General features: G+C 33.2%; 1 protein-coding gene across 1 annotated transcript; it reads right to left on the bottom strand.

The window, feature by feature from the left end:
* Positions 1-494: 494 nt before the first annotated feature.
* DPCoAC (dephosphocoenzyme A carrier) lies at positions 495-25,942 on the bottom strand. Its single transcript, XM_069823376.1, has 6 exons — positions 25,531-25,942; positions 17,841-18,009; positions 15,655-15,959; positions 12,888-13,153; positions 8,499-8,679; positions 495-4,304 (listed from the first exon to the last, which is right to left on the bottom strand). Exons 2-6 carry the CDS (start codon positions 17,970-17,972, stop codon positions 4,166-4,168), a joined length of 1,023 nt encoding a protein of 340 aa, XP_069679477.1. The 5' UTR covers positions 17,973-18,009; positions 25,531-25,942; the 3' UTR covers positions 495-4,165.
* Positions 25,943-26,080: the final 138 nt, after the last annotated feature.

Here is a 26,080-nt window from a genome sequence, read left to right as displayed (position 1 = left end):
GAGATTTTCTATCAGCACCGATTTCCTCAACAAAGACCCTTCAACTTGAAAGGATAGTCCTGTTTACAAAAGTGGAATTGAAAAACTTTAGAAGATAGTTGTTGTGAAGGACGTTGCAGAAAGAGAAGTCAAACTCATTCAGGCTCACAATAATATTCTCACAAAAGATGAAACTGAGAATCAATTTCCTTTACAGATTGTTACCAGAGACTGTAAAAAATACCCAACTGCTACTAAATCCTCCCTTAGGAAAAAATAATGTTCAATGTCCGTTCATTTACATAGTGTTTTGATTCTATAGAAATTATTGTTGCAAAATAAAAATGTGTTTCTCTTATAGAAGTTGTGTGCGTCACTAAAAAAACCTTACTTTCTTAAATTTTTCATTTTATTTTCAGGAATTTTTCGAATTAACTTTTGGGAAATTTCGTTCAGAATATTTTTAAACAATTGCTGGGTTCGCCAGAATGTTCACATAAATTTCTCCAAGACGAAAAAAAAAAATGGTCGAGATAGGGAACAGCATATCGCTTTTGTATGGAATTAATCGTTGCGTATACTATGCTCCAACTTCAAAGCATTTGAGGGTCGCCAAGCAGTTGTCCGATTGAGCTGTAAATTTGCACAGATCATTATTTTGTTGATTGGAACAAGATAAGGGGGTGGGAGCAGCACAATTTTAACTTTCGGAAAATTACCTATAGCTAAGGGCCACCCTAGTGTGCATGCGCAACATTAAAATTATAGTAAATTTAAGTCTTCATCATAAGCACATATTCTGATCTTATGAGACATTTAAGTCGGACGGTTTTTATGGTTTTAAATGCTAATTCGTATTTGTATCTTTAAGCTATTTGAATTGAGGAACCAAGGGGGAGGAGGGGAACTTAACAAAAAGCTGCTCTTATCTTTATCATTTTTACGTTGAACTAACTACCATTTCAAACAAAAAATGGCATTAAAATTGAGTGAATGTGAAAGAAACTGAAGTAAAAAAAAATAATTTCAACTACAATTTCTCGTATTTTTCACAAAAGAGAATTTCATTCTTAGGAAAGTGATCATTAAAACCCGTTAAAAATCCGTAATTCTCAGAAAATCACACGTCACAAGTGTAACTTTTTGCGTTATATTTCTGTTATCCGCAAATACAAAGCAGCCTAGATCAAAGTTATGTCCTAAGCTTTATTCAGTGATTCCAAACTTCTTCCAAATCCATTCCCAACATGGAAAAATATAACATTTTAACTGAAGTATGGGAGAAGAAGAATAATGGCCCCTCTTTCTCTCCTTCCCAATATCAAACCATGTGTAAGAACTTCGTTGATAAAACACTTAAGAGTAGAATTTATCTTTATGAACACAACTAAGATGTAAACTACATTAATACAGATTTCTTCAAGAATGAAGTATATTACAACCAAAATAACATTACCAAAGTAGAAACACGGTTTTTGTGTGAATGTTATGTGGTGAATGTTTCAATGATCTGCATTTTAAAAGTTAGAAAGATTGGGGATATCGTTAAATTTTGTAAGAAATAAATTTCACTGCAATCTTATTTCTTCCTGGGACAACTTCACATTATGATAGGTTATGAACTATTTTCATATTTAAAAATCTAACAAAAATCGTAGTATACAAAATATCCAATTGTTGTTGTGTTGTCTAGCGCCTTGCATCTGGCAATGAAGCCATTAGCAGTCGTGCTTTCCAATACTTTTGAACTGTAGTTTCTTCTGATCTTAATGCTTCACAGGTCTTCAAGTGGTCTTCATTCATTTCTGCTGGATCATTACACAGGACACATATTGGTGAAGCTGAGATACCTATTCTGTAGAGATGACTTGCTAGACAGTCATGATTTGTCAATAGTCTGAAGACTGCAACTGCTGTTTTCCTTGGTCTCTGGGGAATATCTGGGTTGGAAGTAGTGTAATCCATTTTTTGTCTTTAGCATTTGATTCTATTTCTTGTAGGTATGAATGAGAAAATTTTGTAGTGATCAAGCATTTTATTGAGGAATATGAGAAATTAAATTTAGGCTTTTGTTTTATTGTTGTGCCTTTCTTTGCAAGTGTGTCTGTGGTTTCATTCCCCATGACTCCACAGTGTGCTGGAATCCATTGGAGATGGACAATCTTATTAACTTTTTGGAGTTGTGTTAACATTTTGTAGCATTCTCTTATTTTTGTTGACTTCTTTGTAGCATTTGAACATATTCCCTGAATTGCAGCTTTAGAATCTGAAAGAATTACTGTCTTGTTATATTTATTTAAGGGAAGATTTAATAATTGTCGGAGAGCAATGTGTATAGCCTATCCAATTGTGAAATTGTGTAAAATTTAAAAATGAGATTGTCACTGTTAAGTAATGCAGAGTTCTATGAAATAAAGCCATTAACTTTCTTACTTTCCAATATAGGAGAGTGATGTTATAAATAAATTCTATTATTGACCATTAGGTATTTATATTGTAGCTTCCTTTTTCTTTCACCAAAATTATAAAGATTTATGTAAACCATTTTACAAATGTAAACGTAACTAATACATGTCACACTGTATGTCTCATATCTGAACTACATCTATTCAAGAATCAGAGAAAATTATATTCAAAATCTTAATTTTATACTGTGAATATGAATTATAATGGAGATCATTGATGTTACCAGTATGCTTTATGAAGTTAGTTCTTTACCATTCTGAGTAACAGATTAACAAGATTAAACCTTCAAATTACAGAACCAATTGATTTTCATGTTTGCTTCTGCCATACCATTACTAGAACTTTATCATTAATCCCTTACAAGATCAAGATGTGTTTATTTGTACTTCCATATAAATTATTTAAACAATATTAAATTGACTTCATAGCCAATTTACAAATATTCCAACAAAAGTGATGTACTGTGCTATAAACAATTATTTATATCTTTCATATGGTGTACTCTCCAATTTTAAGAAACTCTTATACAAGAAGGCGTCTCAATAATTCGGCTTTAGGATACGAAATCCTCATTTTAAAATAGCTCGAACAAAAGATACGAAACATTCTTAATTAGCAAATTTGTAAAATATTCCATACAATATTACGAACTGTAAGAAATATAATATAAATAAACGTGTGAAATTATACAGAACTATAAAAAGTCTTTCTACAAATTAAAATTCTTCAAAAGACAATCTTTTAAATAATTTATGGCACTGAAAGATGGCAAAAAGTAACACTACTTGTTTTAACTACATCCATTTTGAAACAGTGTTGCTAGCACATTTCTGAAGTGTTTTAGCTAAAGCCAGTCATGGAAATTACATAGCAATGTTAAGTTTTCTGTAATCATACACTACCTAAAAAAATATCTATACTAAAGAGATAAATATTGCATTCCCTTCTGTTGCTTCAATTGTCATTTTACTTTGCTTTAATGGAAAAGTTTAACAGAAGCAAAGTGTACAGTACTTCCCTTGTTTTCAAGAGTTTCATAATGAGCAAAAATGGGGGGAGGGGAATTATATAATTAGTTTTTAAATGACAATAGCATTATGTGTAATACATTCGAGAGGTTGCGATATTAATGCCTTCTATATTTGTGAAATACGACATACATAGTACAAATTAACGACACTATAAGAAACTGAAAACACCACACAATGGCAGAGAGAGAAAAAAAAAAAAAAAAGTGAGTGAATGATATTGATAATTATTTTCCACTTAAACAATTTGGCAAATTGAAGGAATTCATACTATCAACAGGCTACTCTGTTTTTGGCACATAATAAAGCTGAAAATTACAGCTATAAAGTACACCATATGAACAAATGACGACACAAAAATCCTTGAGAAGTTACACTATTTAAGTTAAATCTTATTACAATGTTTTGTTAATCACAAAATAATCTATATACAAGTTTATCACAGTTTATTTCGATATTCTCCAACTACCAATTATATAAATCCCACTCTCAGAAACGACCAGATTATGCAAAATAACAAAAGTATCAAATTAGGCTTGCACTACTCACCGTGTCCTAGGCTCTTTGTGCAACAAAAACGTATGCAGCATGGCATTAATGTTACTCAAACTTTTTAACACTACAACTTCAATTCTATTATTACGTTCGAAAGTAGAGTTGAAGTTGTAGTACACAGTCAAACTGAATCATATTTAATGACACAGTGCCACAATTCGACGTAGAAAATCGCATATTGAGTCATAGGTCGCAAAGCTGATTCCAACAGCAACAGGTCCCTTCACCCAATTCATACTAAGTCCTTTGAAGAACCCTCCACGAATGCCTTCATCTCTGCAGTACACAAACAAAAGAAGATTCTTGTATCAGTAGAAATAACCAAATAGCTACAATTAAACAATAATAACTATAATTCAATGTTGTTCGGACAAAGGGAATTAAGTCATTTTTTGCAGAAATGGAGTTTCGCTCTCCAGGGGAATACACAAGTTAAATTCTACAAGTGGGTGTGCAAAAAACAAAAGAATACTTGCATTTGATGCGTTTTATTTGTGTACAAAATTATTTGCAATAAAGGTCCGATGTTTAATTTTCATTTAACTCAAAATTCATTTTTATGACTTATCTCCCTTTACCCAAACACCATTGAATTATGACATTTTAAATAATGCATATCTTTCTTATTGTTACTACTGTTAAGATGGAATCACACCTCTGCACCTGGCAGCATATAGGGGGCACAAAGAAATGTGAGATTTTGCTATTGCTGGGAGCATGTGTGAACCTGCAGGACCGCATTGTTTAAGGCACAAATAGGTCACAAAGCATGGACCCACATCAATGCTAGATTAGCAGCACCATCATACTTACTGTAGGCAGGGCAGATCATATTAGGAAGTTTAAATGTAGAAAACAAAGAACGGACGTGGAAAAATTTTCCTTTGTTAACTGCACAATAGTAGACTGGAACAGCTTACCTGCGGCAATCTTTCAGGGTGGTCCTCTCAAAATCAATACATTTAAGGAAAGGTTGAAAAGATTAGACTGAAAATGTAATTGTAGGTGCAGTGTAATTAACTAAGTTGTGTCATGTAATTAATTAAGATGATATGTAATTTAGTTGATATGTAAATAAATTAAGGTGATATGTAATTAAGTTGATTTGTAATTAATTAAGATGATATGTAATTACTTAAATTGGTAATATTTGGGTGAAATAGAAATACTTATAAGTTAGGTTTACTTTTGCTCATTGTTAGGCGTTATTATAGAATAGTTTTTATTTATAGTTAGGTTTATTGCATCTATTTATTTATAGTAATTTAGGTTTATTTTATTTTCTTTTTTTTTTTTCTTTTATTGCTGTAATTATTGTATAATTTATCACTGCCACCAGGTGTATACCCAATTGTTGTGTTAATACATACATACATACATACATACATACATACATACATACATACATACATACATACATACATACATACTACCATTTTGAAGAATTATTACTAACATGCACATGTGTATGATTCATTATCAGAGATTAAAACAAAGCGACTTCAATGAATTCCAATAAGATTCAATGTATCTAGAACAAACTCCTATTACTGCATTATGTCTATAGTGTAACGAGAAATTATTTGTTTATTACAAATTACCAAATGGGACAAGAACTATTTTCTTCACCATACGATTTTGAATGTAAATTGTTTTAGCAACCATTACTTACAAGTCACATCTTTTGCATTTTGATTTAGTTAAATCTAATTTTCTTCAGCACATCTGAGAAAGTAACTTTGACAGTATTTCACTGGCACAGTATTTTAAGTGTGAATGTCACTATCCATTTTTTAGAATTAATATTTTGGAAGAAAAGGTGTAATACAGTACCTTAAGAAATGAATGCTTTCAACATACCTGAAACCATTTTTTTTTTTTTGTTATTAGTGATTTTGGAATGGAAACACAAATTCTTGCGAAAATCAGAATATCTTTTTTTGCATCACGATAATACCACAGTCTAGTACATATAGTCACGAAGCTTGAGGTGATTTTTTTTGCATTTCTCACGATACAGCGCTCCAAGCAGCTAGCAACTAAGAGTACTAAGAATAGACAGTGCCTGTTTCGTATTGTTGTGAAGAAAATGAAAAGTTGTGTAAACTGTGATATGCTTGTTATCGGTTGTAATAAATGTTAATGGTTAAAATACAATAATTGGAATAATAATATGGAACAAGGAGAAGACGTTTGTAGTGCTATAAATAATTGTAAGAAAAAGATGCCAGAGTTATCCTTCTTCCAAAAGATCCAGCGAGAACATACTATATACTTCATGGGAATAATAAATAAATCTTATGTATTTAATATTTCAATAATGGAATGAAGGTGTTAATTTTTCCAAAAGAACAAATAACGAAAGTAGGCCTATAATATATTTCGTCTTCTGCTAGGGAAGAAGTTTGTGACGAAGTGATCATAGCGCGATCCTAGTGGCTAGCTACTAGCAAGTTCAACTGTCAATGGATGCATATTCCCTACGTATTGAGCTTTGTGACTGTATATACTAGACTGTACTAATACTTTCTATTGTACTTCTTATAATCAAGTAAAAATCGGTAACAAAGGGTAACAAGACGAGCTAGCTTTTAAATAAGAATACCTATACAGAGAATCAAATTTAACCTCCCATCGAAAAAAATATGGCAGTATTACACTTTCAACTAGATACTGGCCATGACTGTCTTGTTTAAAAACTCCTAAGGTTTTGAAGTAATCTAATGGAAGCACGTACTTCGTACAGATGCAGAAACAAAATTTTGGAATGGAAACTGGAAGAGGGTTGATGGAGTTTGAAAGCCATCGAAATCTTACCCTCATTTATGCTTTGGACATAATGTCCATCCCCTTTTAATAAAAGACAATTTCATTTTTCATGTTTCGATGCTATCCGTCATAATGGAAATGTTTCTGAGAACAAAAGGCAACCCTTCAACTGTGGAGGATTAGAAATAACAGTAGAGTAGAGTACCTGAGAACAATGTCAACCCTTCGACGGTGGAGTAAGGCAAGGTCATCACACGTTGCCTGGATTTACAGTACAGCTCATTGTCTAGGAATCACTAATCCTATCTTTGTCCTTTGACTAAAGGAGTAAGAAACTTAGAATGTTGTTCTCAACACGTTCTTTCAATTTTATACAAGAAGGTCTGGCTTTGAATAAGAATTTGTCAGGATACAACGCTCACTATAACTAAAGCGAGGGTTCACTATAAACAGAAATACTTAAGTATTTTTTAATGTATGCGGGTTGGGACTAACAATTTAGGTTCACTATAGCTGAATGTTCACTATAGCAGAGTTCACTATATCCAGAGTTGACTGTATTTGGTATAAAAGAAAGTCAGTGCTAAATCAAGAAAAGTAAACTTACGGAAAAAAGGATTTGAAAGTAAAATGAATATTTATGTAATGCATACATATTAAAATTCTCTTCCACTACATTCATATAGTAACTTCAGGGAACCAACTTTAGTACAAAAAGTTACTAGATATGTAATCAGAAATTTGTAAAAAAGAATTCTTTGATAAAAAAATAATTTTGACAGCACTCTAAATGCCACAACCCCTTACAGCCTTAATTTAAAAAAAAATTAAACATACTTGTAATCAGAATTGAACTAAATCCATTTGGTGGATGAAAATACACATTCTAAAGAAGTGAAATATTCAATAAAAATATTTTGAAAAATTTTGAGATTTTCAGTGGAGTCTCCCCTTAAGTATCAATTGTACAAATGCATTTAGAAATCCAGAGTTCAGTTATATGACTGAAGTACCACTTAAGTAAACTGTCTGCTTTTCATATCAGTATCTCCTCGTACAATTCTTTTTACATATATATTGAAAGTGAATTTCAACCACCATATTGAGAGTATTACATTATTTTTTAACAAGCGCGATAACAAATTTATTTTTTATGTAAGTGAAATACGAAACATTTTAATTAGCATTAAAATGTAGCCATAAAAAAAAACTTTCAATTTTCAGACCCTACGAATTTGTATCAAGTGTGTCACTACACGTTTTGAATAGAACAGCACTAACACTAAACAAATTCAATAATTATTTTTTCCTTCTTCTCTATAGAAGTGAATTATAAGAATACTTTCTCTATAATTGACGTAAATAAAATCTATTTTCAAACTGTATGTCCTCATACTTACGCACACTTACCAAGACTACTTATTTCATCTATTCTACTGAAGTTAGAATTGTAGTATATGCTTGTGCTATCAAAAACTTTATTGATAACAAATTTTACAGCAATATTATCTAGTATGTGTGTACTTATTCACATAAAATCTACAATAATCTATGAACCTACTCGCAGTGTCGGGACAAATAACGGCAAATTTAAGAGTCATGCCAATGGATAAAAAAATTATGTGAATTGGTATAGTGTCTGTTTTAGAGTTCTTAAAATGTAACCCTCTTGATGTTACGTGTAAGTATTTTGTATCCTACCTGTAAATCTTCCTGAGAGTTCCAAGAATCGTCTTGTATTGGGTTCCAGCCATAGGTGATGTCTGCATGCGCCGTCTTACAATATCCAATGGATAAGAGGATGACTGTCCCAACATTCCCGCTATAGCACCAAATGCAAGACTTGGAATGGGACCAGGCTTACTTGTACTACCAGTATAGTCTGAAACAAGTAGAAGCTTATTTCAGTATTTAGTTTCTCCACACTTCATTTGGAGTAGTATTAATAAAATTGCCTATTGTGCCGTTTATATTTCGGCACGTCTTTCTTTTCCTTTCTATTTCTTTTACATTTTTCTATCTTTATACTTTTCTCTGTTAGTTTTAATTATTCTAACTCTTCATAGATGGCTTGTAGTTTTTTCCTTTCTGATCTAGTTCTTCTTACTTCTCGTAGATTGCTTCTTTCCTCTCATCTTTCTGTGTTTTCCGTATGCTCTGGTTCTGTTCCTATAACCTGTGATGAGTTGAAACCGGGGGAGCAGTTAATATTTTATAATTGCGCTTGCTGATTGGTTAAGACGGTGGCGTGAGTTTATTTTTCGTCTGTGAAGCGAGTTGTTCGCAGCAGTAGCGTCAGTCTGGTGGATGGACTCATTCAGGTTGGATGTGTGCCGGCAGTTGAGGATATGAGCAAGAGCTCCTATGTAGGCCGGGGATCGAACTGGGTTCGATAAGTCTACTAGTAGCTATGTAGTCTAAAGTGTTGGGGGAACCTGCAAGTGTATCGCAGAGGTTGCAGAGAGTACGTGAGTACGCTAGAGGGATGGCTTGGAGGTAGGACGTGTGTTGATAGGCACGAGCTCCTACGTAGGCCGGGGATCGAAGTGGGTTCAATAAGTCTACTAGAAGCTGCATAGTCCACGGTGTTGTGGGATCCTCTGAGTGTATTGCAGAAGATATTCGTGTGGAATTTAACGACGAGTTTTGGGATGTACTTATTATCGTGAACTGCATTCATTTTCCTGACTGGCTAGCGTGCAGTCAACTCTGGTTAAATACTGGTCGGTATTTTTATTTCAGAGGGTCGTTTTTCTAGCTGTGATATAACTAAAAGCCTACCACAAATTACAAGCAGTTCAGTGAGTTGGTATTGGCTTATGTTTTACTTAGTTATTGCAGTAGAACGAATTTGAAGAGTATGAAATTCACGATGAAGGCACCCATTGTTGTGTGACGTTTGAGGGGTGGCCAATTTGTATGTAACGGCTATGTGTGTGCAGAGTGATGGTTATGTCAAGGTTGTATGACAAGATGGATGCCAGCGTGGGGAAGTACCTACCTATGTAAGGTAATTAGCTGGATTTGGTTTACATTACTCTGTGAAGAAGATATTTTCTGTGCTACGAATTTATTTTGGGTTGTTTATTCAAATAAATAGTTGTGTTTAACATAGTGAGTGTGCGTTGTCACTTGACTACCTCGACATGTAGATTACCATCCTGATCATAACGGTTCATGGTGGGGTTATTTTATTATTTAATTGTCTTGTATTCCAATCAGCAAGATTAGATAGATAGAAAGGGCGAGAACGCCTCACTATTTCAACAGCAATGACAATGGGTCTGCTGAGTTAGCTCTATGGTAGTGTGTCTGCCTCCAGACTAGCTGGCCTGGGTTTGATTCCCGGCGGGATCAGAGATTTTCTTGCAAAATTTCTACCTTGGGACTAGGAGAGATGGCGGTGCACAACTTCTAATCACTAAATTATGCACCAATACGCCAGAGTTGAACCCCAAATATCTCTGCAGTGCATATGAAGGGAAGGCATATGTCATATGTCACTGTTGATAGTGATTCGTCCTTCAGATGGGGACGTTAAGCCTGGCGGCCCCTTTGGTGTTATTTGACAGGAATAGGCTACGTGCAGGCATTGGGTTTTCCCTTCTCCCTTCCTCACCATCATCATCCTCACCCATTCCCTACACTACACTTACACTTATCATACATTCACCCTAGTACACAACAATAACTCACGACAGATAAACATCATGCATAAAGTGGCCTGCCGAAGTGGTGTGCAATTGAAAATGGGTCACAGTCCTGCCTTCTATCCGCAGTATGCGGAACCCGAATCACGCAAGTGAAGTGGGTAGGTGTCACACACACGCCATTGTTGACCCATTATTGAAATGAACAAGAAATTTCGAACAGGAAATCACTCCTGAAGTGCAGTTTAACGTACGAATTCTTCAGAAAAAAGTTGTGGAACCAGCAGTCTGAGATATGGAAAAACTTGCTACATTGTGATAGAGGGGTGTCACAATTTTCCGAATGGTCAAACTTGAACTCCTAGATTTCCAACAAAAAAAGCCTTTCACATTCCCAATGGACGAATGCCATAAAAAATGAATTTTAATATTATCCCTGTCCATAACATCCCAGGTAGGTTGCCAAGATCCCAGTTGCAGTCACTGCAACAAGAATGAAACTCTCCCTCATGTCCTTGGTTTCTATCTCAAATGGAAGCTATTAAGAAATAAGACACCACATGGTAAGGAGCAGCATTGCCAAATGCCTTAGAAAATTTGAAAACTTTGAAATCTATGAAGTACCGTGTATCTCAACCAAGGTTCCAACAAACATGCTGACATCAATGCACTCAACAAGAAGATGAACATTGGCTTTGTTATTGAACCAACAGTAAGTTTTGAAAAAAGCGATGCACAGAACAAAGAAGTATATCGTGAAAAGAAGAGGGACTATAAACCTTGGTTCCAATATCTGGAAGAAAAATACAATATAACTGAAAATTGCTGGGAGGTGCTTGGATTATTATTTGGAGCATGTGGAACTATTTCGAAATTGATAAATTTTTTCCATAGATTTCATATCAATACAATTCCCCAGGATCTATCTATACATGAATAGGCTAAATATATAATTCAGTTAGAGCAGGTATGCTCATTCTCTGACTTGCGATTACGTTTTGTAATCACAACCTTCGAATGTAGAGCATGCTGTTCCTCGTTCGAAGCTCGAAGGATGACTGGGGAAGGCAGTTCAGTACTTAGTAAACGTACGAACAGTGCGGGACAATGACACAGTCAAAAGCTTCTGTATGAAAATGATCATTCCGTATAGTGTGGGAGGAAGACGATTTTTGTTGTGCATTCGGTGAAAACGTGAACTGTTTACTATGTTGTAAGGTACTGTCAGGAATACTAAGGCAACATAAAACGACATTATAGGCTCTGTTACACAGAACATGTCGAAGTAACAGGGAAGCTGTTTTCTGTAATATGTATTCATATACCAACATTATTATTATTATTATTATTATTATTATTATTATTATTATTACTATTATTGTTTGATTTTATTCCAAAAGAAATACATGTTATGATAAAATATTTTTTTCAGGGGCGCAATGTGCACTACAGTTTCAAGCATTGAAAGCACTTCATGAAAGGTCAAACATTGAAGAAAGTCGAACAATTAGTGCCTGAATAAAATATAGTTAATTGTATCTCCGTACTGGAACAGCTCAAATGTGAATTCACAGAACATAGATTTAGTGGTTTTAGATGTATGGAGAGTGATATGAATCTTTTTGTCAATCCTTTCATAGTAAATGTACAATCCGTGAGAGTGCAGTTCCAGGATGTGTTAATTGATTTACAAAGTGACGTACAATTCAGAAATGCAGAGAATATGACTTGACAAGAATAGAAGTGTTAAAAAAATGAACAAAAGGAAATATCCCGAGATCAGCTTATTCGCTGCCGGTATATTAGGTACCTTCCCCTCAACATACAGTATGTGTGCGAACAATAAAATTATTTTCGAGAATGAAGGTTGCTAAATCCAAACATAGGTCCTGATTAACAGATGAGCATTGGAGTAAATTCGTTGGAAATAGATTTCCGATTACTTGCAGAAAAGAATGCACATGTTGAATAGACCACAATGTATGGTGGAATATGAAAATAACACTACATATGATATAATAATATCATAACTATATGAAACATAATAAAATAATAATGCAATAACTGAATATTAGTGTATACTCCTTCCTTTTTCAAATTCAGTTTATTACCCGTATTTGTTAGAGTATGAGAGCCATGACACGGACGGTGCTGCAATGTAGTTGCAGAGCCCAGTCCGTACACTGTGTATGTTATGCAGTGCAGCATCATCCGTGTAATCGGGGCTTTTACAATTTTGAGCATACCTGAGTTAGAGGAATGGCTGCTAAAAGCAAAGAAAAAAAAAACTATAAAGAAATATTGTTTTTTGTACATAAATAAATTAATTATGTGGCTGTAACCAAACGGTACCCCTTGTTATAGAACAGCTATCCCTTTCTGGATTTTCTCTTTCTACCCACGACTGCAGTAAATTATAAATAATTCATGGCTTACATACCCATGTATTTCTTCTTCAGCGAGTCATATGTGAAGAAACTAACTCCAGCATAAGGAATTACACCAAGAATAGTTGGCAAATAGCCTCTATAAAATGTCCGTGGTCCTTCTTCCAGCCAGATCTTCACAAATACTTCTCGCAACGTCCGGTATTTCTCTTTATGAGTAACAGCCATTCGAGCACGGGCTAGGTCTAGGGGATACGTCAAAGATTGTGAGGTCACACCTGCTAGTGAGCCAGCAAGAAACCTCAGAAATGGAGGAGTTCTGAAAACAAACAATATTGAAATTGTTAGTAACTTAATGCATTCATTTATAATCCTGCAAGTATGCTCGGAAAACCAGTCTAATTACTTGCAAAGACAAAATGCTGAAATTAAAACTATTTCTTGACCATAAGGAGAAAGAGGAACTGAAAAATAATGTAGAGAACAATCAATCTGCTGGTGACAATGGCTAACAGGACTGGGCATGCAGGTATCACATGTGCCGCATACCATTACCAAAATAATACCGTATATACACGAATACTCTGCGCACACTAATTTTACATGAAAGGAGAAAGAAGAAGGGCTGTAATTTATGTTTCAAATAATATGCACACCCCAGGTTTTCTTCGCTAAATTCCGGAAAAATATGCGTGAAGAATTTGCATATAAACGGTATTTCAATTTATTTGAGAGGTGCAATAAGTTTCAGTCCAACACATTTATTTTGTTAATAAGTTAGTTGGTTGCCTTCCAGAATCTGCAATTACTATCTTGCCAAACAATGATATTCAGATCATTTTCCCAGGAGAAAAATGAACAGCAATGGTAACACAGTCTCGCTGAAATAAACAAGCAAGATTCCTTTCTCATACCATGAATTATAATGCTTTGAACTTTTACTGAGGCAACTCAAACCAAGAAATGGATTCGGAACACCTCAAATCTGTGCTTCAGTAGCTGACCATGATAATATCTTTGAAAAATATTGGAGTGCAAGAGGTCAAATGACTTTATTGTCAAACGCCTGGCATTAGAAAACAACAACTTTTACTGAGGCAGTATATTTTATAAAAAGAATAAGAACAACAATAATTATATAAAAGACACAAAGCATTTATTCTTTCAAATTAAACAATAAATCAGGCTGCTTGTGTTTAACAAGTTGCTTTAAGACACAGTTAACATGATCAATCATTTAAGAAAATTACACAGTCCTTTAGTGTTTACATTATGACGTAATATGCTGTTTTGTCAATTTAAATATTTAAATGAATACGATAGCTTAAAATTCCAATAGAATTAGCAATAATGCTCTCGGCAAATGAAATGAGGTATTGTTTATCAAGACCAAAATTATTATACACCTTGATTACACAACTTTTAACACTATATCACTTAGGAATATAATTTACGGTGATCACTTTCACGTGTTAATAATTTACTAAATTTGTAAATACCTAATTGACTAGTTTCAGCTTAGTAGGAGCCATCTTCAGAACTAATGAGGTCCTTACATCTTCCAGTTTCTTCAGACGTTTTGTTGGGGAGTGCATGTTATGTAGTGTGGAGTCAAATGTGTGTTTTTTCTAAATGCTTGCCCATGGAATCATCCATTTTCAGCATTTCAGCAGAAATATTCATAAGTTACATAATATAGAAAAGACATACATACTAAACAAGACAAAAATAAATTCGCAAACATCATATATTGGCACAGATACATAGACGACATACTAACACTATACAAAGAAGACAAAAGACAGGTTCAAAACCTACACCAATAGAAAATACATCCAAAGCTACACTACAAATTAGAAATCGAAAACAACAAATCCATAAACTTCCTAGACATCATAGTAACAAAAGAGTAACCAAAGTGGATAACAAACACACCTTCAAAAAAATCACACACACGCACACGAAAATAAACACACAAGACGGCATGTTCATTCAGGAAATTAAACTACAACATCGCATACAGAAAAAAAACACTCTACTAAAGCATCCCAACACACAAACAAACATAACCTAATAGGTGTATACAAACTCGCATGCAATAGCTGCAACAATTTCTGCATCTGACAGACAGGGAGATCATTTCAACCACATTACAAAGAACACATCACAGCCATAACCAAATCACACAATACAACCACATACGCAGAACCATCACAAATATCAACCACAGCTACAGCGACACAGACAGACATGGAAATTCTACATATCCAACCAAAAACCAGAAACTAGACACATTAAAACAGTACCAAATATAACTTACACACACACAATACACAACTGAATTTCAGAACACACATACTATTCGACTCCACACTACATAATACAAACGCACTCTTCAGCAAAACAACTGAAGACGCAAAGACCTCGCTAGTTCTAAAGATGGCTCCTACTAAGCTGAAACTAGTCAACTAGGTATTTATAAACTTAGTTCATTATTGACACGTGAAAATGATTACCATAAATTATATTTAACAATTATTAAATAATAATAATAATAATAATAATAATAATAATAATAATAATAATATGCAACACTTGAAGGATACATCATGATTTGCAGAGATTAGACCAATTTTAGTAATGAAGAGATGTAAGCTCTGCAAAGCTTATTTTATGTTTGAGGTATATTCAATTCATGTATTTAGGCAAGAACATATAATAATAATTAATAATAATAATAATAATAATAATAATAATAATAATAATAATAATAATAATAATAATAATAACAATAATATTCTGAACATTAAATAATCATACGTTTTGTTTTTGTCAATATCTACACCAAGAACTCTCTTCCACTGCTCATGTGCTGTAAACTGGATGGCAGCATATGGAATGATGCGTGCCATTGTCGCTGAATTCCCACGCCATAAGCTGAGCAAACCTTCACTCCTGTAAGTGTTGATGATAAAGCGCAATGCCTCACGTGCAGAGTATCGAGATTCTGAGATCTGGAAATTTATTTTTGTGCGGTCCAATGGAGCAATTGTTGTTTTGGCAGCTGCACCTGCTGTTGCTCCAGCAACCAAACTTGTTACCACTCGTTCAGAATTCGATAGTTTCTGAAAATTAAATTCACTTAGTTTGTTTCGTCACCTGTTTCTCTAAGATGATAACATATCAAATGCACTATATTTATGTCTATATAATATGCATCAGTGATAAGACATGTTTACATAGGTTTTTTATTACCGAAAGATATAAAACCAACATTTCATAGATTTGATGATCTACCTTCGTCATCAGCTAAAGAAGAGAGAATAGAAAAAGCCTTAATTATTAATATGATTACAAATATCAAGACATTTAACTATTTGCAACAGTTAAGCAGAATTCTCTCCTCCTGCTTCACACAAAGATGAAGACTGACACAATCTTCTAATGTAATATGGTATAGTAAATTTCTATTATCAAAAAGTCCAATAAATTACACTTGTGCAAAATTCATCATTGCTACTTATCCCTTTTCAATTATAATTACTGATTTACAACTCAATTTAATTTAATTTGTACTAATTTATTAAGTTTACACACTGCTCTACTGGTGAAATTTATTATTGCCTTTATCATTATTTTGTTAAGAAGTGTGTGGAAATCTCTCTTCAAAATGTGCTAACTTAAAATACGCAACTTAAATTATACAGCATAAAACTATTTGTGCAGATTTAATAAAAATAAAAATAAAAAAAATCTTAAATATAAAATAGAAATTCATAGTTACATAATTCTTCCTTTTCATCACATTTGATCAGCAGTAAGTTGTAATATTGTTACTATGTAAATGATAACACATTTTAGATTGCGAATTTTTCCACGAGTAATAAAATATATAAAACTTAAATATTTACATTTCACATATAATTATCATTTTGAAAACTTTTTTGAAATATTAGAACACTTATTCCAATGTTACATCCTATAAAATTACTCAATATGATGGACAATACCTGTATACTTCTAAAAGGATAGAGAACTCTTTTACCTACTCATTGGGCAAAGTTTAAATTCATGTGTTGAACAAATATCATCAACTGAAGATTAAAGTACTGTCTTTTTTACATTAAAATCATTACCATATACATATACAATTCTACGCTTATATAATGTAAATGAATTTTCCAGTATAAACCAATTTTCTTAAGCAAATTATTTAACAAACATTACTTAAATTTGTTCATATTAAGACTATGTTTTCAGTCATAGTCTAAAAATTGCGCTATACATTTAACTTTGCTTCTTACTTTGCGTGTAAAGAAGCAATACATAATTGCTTTGCTGTATTAAAAAAAAAATAATAAAAAAAATGGACGACATTAATAACAGAACTTGGATGGCCAGGAAACCGAAACTAGTTAACCTTGGACACGAGATGTTGTAACCTCTCAGCTCTTTCATCTAATTCTCAAAAAGGAAATAAGCTTAATTCCTTACAGACTTTACATTTCACAATTTTGTTCAAAACCACTTTCTTACCCGCAATTAATTCCATTACAACTATAATGAAGTCTATAATGAATTAGTCATTAAACACAGAACGAAGAAACAAATTAACAACCATGATCTACTGAAGAATCTAATAGACTCCATTATGATGGATCATGAAGAAGACTGATTTTCTTAAATATTTTATCAGAGATAAAACTAATATGTTACTTGCTACATTCATATATATTCGTAATTTTTTTTACACAGAAAATACCGTAGTTCAACAAGTTTCATGGAGAAAAAAATTGGAGTTTTTCTTATTCTACACTCTGAAGATATCACAGCCTTCTTTGTCACGAACAATATTATACCGAAATCAATACTTGTTTTATTATTGCATAAAATCAATACTAGACTGAATGAGTCTTTATTAAACATAAATTCTTAACTCTCCTAATATCCAATACGGACATTGAATCTCTTAAATTTTTCCTTTTTTTTTTTAAAGTTAAACTTACATCAAGTCCTTTATTGTTTGTTACAGAATCATGCTGTTGTTTTCTAACTGCTAGTTTATTACTTTCTTCCATGAGAACTGCAGCTGCATCTGTTGGTGTTGGAGTCCTTCCTTCCACAGCGCTGTGACTCATGGCTGCCTCTGTTTATGTCAGTCTTTTACATTCGTAACTAAAATATACAACCATTAACATCATGTGAAAGCACTGAATAAATTATTTTCTGCTAGCAGACTCGTCAACATGCACTTCTATTTCCTTCACAATACGAAATAAAAGTTGAATATGCTCTATCATCAAATTGAAAGCCTACTGCAAGATATCCCAAACACTGTTAAAAATGTATATAGTCTAAGAACATGGTTCCACAAACGTGCAAAATGGGTTTAGAAAAAGGAGACGAAAAATACATGCATAATTTACTCTTTGCCAATAGCCAGGTAATTACAACACAAGATGGGCAGCATGCAAATTACATTTGCAACCAATTGTTGGCTGAATACTGAAGGGGACTGAAAATAAATTTCACAAAAATATATCTGACAAATGATCTTTATGAGTTATACATAGATTGAGAAAAAATCAAGAAGATCGATAATTTTTGCTATCAATAATAGACATGGCTGAACTTCAAATAAAGAAATTGCAAAGAGAGTGAACAATGACAGAAAAACGATAAGCATGTTGAACTCGGTTTTGTGGAACAGAAGAGAACACCTGATATACAGAGTAGTGTCTTGCAATGTTCGAACATGGTAGAGGCAACCAAGACAGTAAAAACTTCGTCTTATTTCATATGAAAAACTAATCGCAACATATGTACTAAAATTCTTAAGGGCTTAAAACATGAGTGAAGGACAGCGAATATTTTTATAACAAGCTGGAACAAACACTACAAGTCTCGTTCTAATGTTTTAATGTTATGTTTTATTTAATGACGCTCGCAACTGCAGAGGTTATAGCAGTGTCGCCAGATGTGCCGGAATTTTGTCCCGCAGGAGTTCTTTTACATGCCAGTAAATCTACTGACATGAGCCTGTCGCATTTAAGCACACTTAAATGCCATCGACCTGGCCCGGGATCGAACCCGCAACCTTGGGCATAGAAGGCCTGCGCTCGCTATATCAACTCGCCAACCAGGTCGACGTCTCATTCTACAGAGCGAACATTGGCAAATATCGAACTTCGCCATACTCGACAAACTTGAACCGAACACAGTGTCTGTAATGCACTACACTAATACAGAGTGTATGCAAATTGGTATCAAATATTTTGGAGACATATTCCTAAAAACAAAACGCTGAAAATTTTTTATACTAACCAATGGTTCTAAGAATGCTTAGTTTCACAGATGGTAAGGAGTTTGTCCTTGAATTGACTCGTGAACAGTAGTCAACTCAAAATTGCTTTCACGTTGAAACTTTTTCTTTAGAGCAGGCCATGAGATTTACTTTTCTTTATTCGATTGTCTTTGTTTGGATGTTCACACAGCAACAAATATGTTTTCAGTAAGTGGACTGACATATTAACAGTTTCTCAGAAACGAATCACACCATTTAATGGATAATGTATCTCTGGACATTATTTACTGAATGTGGTACCTACATGACGGTGCTCCACCTCACTTTAGTCTGAGAGTTTGTCATTTAAATCACCATTTTCCGCAAAGATAGACTGGTCAAAGGGGATCCTTGAATGGCCTGCCCGATCATCAGATTTAAATCCAACGGATTTTTATCTCCAGGGACATTTAAAATTCATAGTTTATGCAACTCCTGTACCTAATGTTAATGTCCTGAGAGAGTATATCCTAAATGAATTTGAACAAATACAAAACACTGCAAACATTTTCATTAATGCAGTATCCCACAGCATGCAATGCAGGCTCAGAGGATGCATCAAGGTTATTTTGAGCAATTTTTAATGAACTATTTTATTTATAAATTGCTTAATAGTACCAAATCACTTGAACTATTATAAGCTTGTTTATTAGCAATAAAATAGCATAACTCCGAAATCAAGTATTTTCAGGACCATGTTTTGTTGTTAGAAATACGTCCCCAATATTTTCATACACCCTGTATAAGTAGGCGTAAGTTCTGAAAAGTATAATGCTATATAGCTCTGAGATACGGACTATCAATAGGCCTATCACATAAATAGATTACCTTAATGGTAGCCAAAATTGATTTGTGGAGATGATCAGCCAGTAAATCTTGATGAGAAAAAATTACGAGTAGTAATATTGAAAAGACTATACTAATGGATGAAAATAAGCGAAAGAAATTGGCTTTGTACAGCCACATGAGAAGAATGAATAGAAGTAGAATACCAAAGACAGTGCAGAAAATAAAGATCTGAGTAACGGACAGGAGATCAAGAAAGATCACTACGATATGTGGAATGACTATGTATACTTTGGAATATGTATGGTAAGACTTTCCTGTGTTAAATTTCAACGTACCTCGTTTACATGTTTCGACCTATTTATGGGTCATCTTCAGATAATCAAGATGTAGGACTATGTACAATTATCAATTGAAAAATTCGAGGTGACAGAGGAAGAAGCACATGATATGGACAAGTGGCAATATTTAATTCAAGGACGTACAGTAAATGTGTATCATCATATGTGGTATGTTCATGTAGAAATGGAAACTATGTGTATGTGTGTGTCTATTACAGTCGAATCTCTGCACAATGCAAAACAATAATGATAAACCTTGTTGCAACAATAAATTTTATCGGTCCCGGCATATTTCTTATGTTTTAAGTATATTTTTTTTCCATCATTACAACAATGATCAAATTTTGGAGAAACCCCCAATTCAACAATATAAACGTAACAATTTTAAATTTAGGTACTTTGTTTTCATGTTCAATATTTCACTTTTTACTTCGTTATCGTTCTCTTAAAGATTTATTACCATTATTTCGCCTAAACCTTTTGACGTTTTTGTTGACCAAAGGACGCATAACCCTTAACAGAATTTGCCTTTATGGTTCATGCAACTGTCTTACTGACAATCTGGCACTTTTCACATTCAAGTGTTAATTGTTAATGATGATATATATAAAACACAAAACAAATCGGTTTGGAGACTAAAATAGCTACATTTAGTGGTTTAATTAGGAGACAAACAGACTGAAGTGTCTAAAAAGTATGAGTTTGTAGTCAACATTTGCAACATTCGTAAAAAAAATACACGTAAATAGAGGGCAGTGTTGCAAGTGGTAAAATTAATTCTGAACATGAATGTTTAAAACTGCGGCACCTGAATATGTCGACATTGCTACCTTGTAGTAGTTTAATGTCTCTAGCATAGCTTATCACCAGAACATCTGATTCCTCGAAACCGTAAGAAAGATGTTTGTTGCTGAAAACCTCAAAACCAAGAGACAAATTACTGATTTTTTCAAAACAGCATGCCCTCAATATAGGAATAACCCTGATATAACAATGCAATTTTTGTTGTTGCTAATATGTTAGTTGATAGGTCTTGGTTGACATGAAAACAATTTTAATTCACTGCTGTGAATAAAGCCATTGTTTAGGTTGCTATGGATGGTGAAAGGAAGATCTTCTTGCAATAAAAAATGAAATATTAAAAACAATAACACAATAATTATTATTACAGAGAAGGTTTTAGTATAAAAAATATCTGACAAAAATGTATAAGTTATGTAGCCCTACAAGGTCTACTGTTATATAACAGACTACCAGTTGATATTAAACAATATAGAAACTATAATATTTAAATCAGAATTAAAAATGTACTTGATTAGAAAATGTTCATATAATTTGATTTATAACTGTGTATTGTATTAGTTTTCAAATGAAGAACTGTGGAGAAGAACTAACCAATCACAATATGTTACCAAATAAAACAAAGAAAATGGAATTGGATAGGCCACACGCTGAGAAAGCCAGATGGAGCTATTGAGAAGACTGCAATTGACTGGAATCCACAAGTAGTAAGGAAGAGAGGACGGCCTAGAAAAACATGGAAACAATCAATAGAGGAGGAAGTAGAGAGAATGGATGGCTGGCAACAGAGTACGCCGGAGAAACTTTACTGCTGCCCTATGTTCCACCTAGGAACAACAGGATACAAGAAGAAGAAAGAAGAAGACTGTATTAGTTTTGTACTTAGTTCTTTGAAATTTTAACAGGGCAAATTAAATACAGCCATAATGGGAAGTTACGTTTGGTCAGGGATAGACCCCAGCAACACAAAAGGAAAACACGATCATGTCTGCATTTCTAACATACTTTATCACGTCAGTTATGTGATATGACAAATCCCATGTTATGTTTTGTCAGCCAAATTCCAACATTATGAATTGTTATGTATAAATATATAAATTTTTCATTGTAAATATCTTATTTGGCCAGTGTTCTTTGTGGTAATAAAATATGCATATTACTTAAACGTAAGGTTGATTTTCCAGAGAACTATTGATGCTGCATGGAGAAAGCAGACATTTCTGAATTCAGTATGCGTGAATTATTGATATGAAAAAAAAAAAAAAACTGGAAAAACAACCAGTTGCCCAGAATTTGTTTCCATTGTTACTATTATCATTATCATTATTATTATTATTATTATTATTATTATTATTATTATTATTGACAATGAAGTAAATGGTAATAAGAGAAAGAAAAATACTAAAATATTAAATTATATCGCTCTAGAAATTAGCCTATATAGCCTACCGTACAAATTTCCTTTTGAAAAGAGAAGCGGGAGAGAGAGAGAGAGAGAGAGAGAGAGAGAGAGACAGACAGATACAAAATTTTATTCAAGCAAAAAAGGATCCTTATTTCACTTTTTTCAGCATGAAATGAGCTTGTCATACATACACTTAAGCTACTGATAGAAATTATTTGAAGTCCGGTACTTCTATAAACAAGACCTCTCATGCTTCATTTGGAGTCATTCACCTAAAGAAATGAATCACTGACAAAATGCAAATTGAATGTATGCCTAAATTACTATTCTACACGTGCTTTCTTCTATACTTTTAGCACCTAAACATTTTGAGCACCCTGGGCCAACAATAGATAGCTGGCACAGAAAATTATTTTGACTGGCATATTACAGAAAGACAAAACACAAACGCTAGCACACTGCTAATTAAGAAGCGCAACTAATTACTTAATCATCATAGGCTAACAATTCTAGTAGCTGATCTAGCAGGAGTTCAAAAACAATTATTTCATGTATAATTAAGTTACTTTTTTTGGTTTTCTATCATGCTTGTATTCCATGTGTAACATTCCAACTATCATTTTGAATGAAACATCTCAGAAACTACTCACTGATCTAAATTATCAGAAAAAAAATGTTACGGGTTAAAAAAATTCATTTTTGAAAATTAGGGTACTGTACCTAAAAAGGTTACTTTTATCTAAATGTGTTTTTGTACAACTCAAGTGTGGCAGCAATGAACTCCACCAGAATCTTAACTAATATTCAAATCATTAGCTGAATTAGACAATAGAGCTAAATGCAAGCAAAATTGCCCACCAAACTTATCTACTCTCTTTTCCACAACTATTTAGTCTTCCATGCTCCATCCGACAGTTAAGCAATTCAAAGAGAGAAATTTGACACTAAAATCATTCCTAATGTGATATTTTTTATGTCGAGTAACTCAAATTTTGCCAGGTTATTACTGTAAAATGTGCCAACAACGAAACAAAAAGGAGGAAAAAAACTTAAAACAAAAAGTCAGGAAGAGTTGGCACTCTTTCATGCTCTTAATAGTTTAGTTTAGTGAAGAAACAATTAACCAACCACATTACCGTCAAATTCCTTTACTGAAATCTTTACCAGTAATAAGATTTTTGTACACTTAATGTTATGAATAACTTTGAGATTAAACTTCTCGTTCATAACAATCCTTAGGCCTATTAATGTTGAAATCTAAGAGGTATTGTTGTTGTTTATACAACTGTCCGAAACCAGGTCTGAACCTCACAAGTGATATCAAGAAGGCACCACTTAAATAAGGCAACTAGGCCAGGAAATAATGGGATAGGGTAACCAGTTCCTTTTCCCCTCCATTGCATACAGCGCCGACTAGCTACATATTAACTTACTCCATGTAAAAAAAAAAAAAAAAAAAAAAAAAAAGAGAGAGAGAGAGAAAGTAATTAGTGAATTTGTCCTCTTACTAGAGTCTAGTAATTAAAAAGGAAATTAAAATACGGCGTTTGGACAGTAATAGAAAGCTCAGTGACCAAAAGTATAATCACCGATTCATGTAGGACCTACAGATGTTGAAACAAAAAATATTTTTATGAATTTAAAAACCAGAAGAGAAAGCTCAATGGTTCATCATTCATGCCTATAAATTAAATACAGTAACTCCAGAACAATTTTTAAATATTTTGGACATAAAACAGAAATTCAGATGGTTAAGTTACACCTACTTTCTTACAGGTACCATAGCACAAAGTTTTCAGTATCTAGGTACTTGCTTTATTCTGCGATAAAATTAACATAATGAATCGGTCATTGTTAAAAGGCACTAAGTTATTTCTTTCGGTATTGTGGAAAAAAAAGAAAACCACTGTTCTACTAGCTTACTAATTTTAAAGTTAGGTACGTTTCTGTTGTGTTTACGTATCACTCACAATGATAATAATACTAAGCTAGATTCACAGTATAAGTAAGGTAGACTATGTAGTGTAACTTGTTTCATTCTCTACTAAATCCAGAAAAAAACAAACCCATCAAAATGTCCATTTCGTCAAGAATTGACTTCGTTTCTTTTAATAAGGACAGATTCATTTGTTATCCTTTTAAAGGAACTGTCAAATGCAATAGACTACACGAAATAAGGCACTTTATTGTAGTTCTCGTTTCATTAGCAAGTATAAATGGTCTCATTAGCACTGAACGACTGAATTTGGTGTGCATTTCATAACACCACATGTTTAGTATGAATGAAAATAGTAAGTAAGATAATGCTAATTATTTTATAATGCTAATTACGTTTATCCTCAGTCACTGCCAGAGGACTGAAAGAGGAATAGGCTAACTCATCCTCTTACGCTAGATCTCTTACCTTCCAGGTTACGTTAAAGACGAAATATTAAACTGAATTAATAAATATTCTATGAAAGTGTTATTTTTAAATTAGCCTATGTTTAAAATAAACTGCAGTACCGGCAAGTAATAGAATAGCCTATATTAGAAGAGTCAAATGACAAAATTCTCTCTATATACCCACACAATCATTCGTTTATGATCTAGTTGAAACCTGTTTTTATTAAATTAGTATTGCTGTAATATTATGGAAGATAAACTTCATCATTTTAAATGACACATATCACGGGTCTATATATTTTATAGAAAAAAATAACATAATATTCCATTTGGAATCTCTTGAAATAATTACTAAATTTGGGAGCCTTGAATTTATTAAATGTCTTAGGTTCGTTATATCCATAATATTTACAACGAAAAGACTAATCTCATCATGAAACTGCAATTCTTAAAGCACAAACAAGACTAGGTAGTAGAAACCTCAATGAATACAACTACTGTAAAGGAGTATGTGGTATTGGATTGATATTAATTTAAATTATTAGTTGTACAGCTACAATTTTCTAACGGGCAACTAATATGCAAGTCATCTAATACATAGGAAAGAAAATCATTTTTTGTAAATGAATACCCACCTTCTTTTCGTGATTTCAAATCTACCTTCTTGTTTATGTTTCGGTTTACCACACTTAGCAATAATATACTCCGCGTTTCAGCACTAGAAAAACGTAACTGTTACATCATAAGTCACACATAGCTTAATTAAGCCCAATCGTCTTTCACTACAGAGTACAAAACATGAATGATTGATCACAAATCTTTACATTACTTCCAGTGTACAAAAACGAACTTGACAACCTCCCCCCCATTTCACATTCAGTGCTGCCAATTCTGATTGGATCATGATTCTACAAAAATTGGTCTGCTTATGACAATTGTTAAGTAAAGTCAAATGAAAAGTTCAAAGGGCTCTAATCTCTACATTTTCTTAGCTATCTTTGTCAACACAAATCGACTCGCAGCAGACTAAATTATCGGCCTTGGCGTACAAATAAAAGCATTAAGAGCAGAATGAATTCGCATGGCTCTATGAAAATATTCCATCTCAAGATAATAATAGTAATGATATTAATAATTTCCATTGGATGTATTTATAATATCGTAAATTCTTTGCAGTTTTATTAT

The sequence above is a fragment of the Periplaneta americana genome, chromosome 4 (genome assembly GCF_040183065.1).
Source record: "Periplaneta americana isolate PAMFEO1 chromosome 4, P.americana_PAMFEO1_priV1, whole genome shotgun sequence".
Taxonomy (NCBI): Eukaryota; Metazoa; Arthropoda; class Insecta; order Blattodea; family Blattidae; genus Periplaneta; species Periplaneta americana.
The sequence above is the reverse complement of the archived record's forward strand: the minus strand, read 5'-3'. Positions and strand labels throughout refer to the sequence as shown.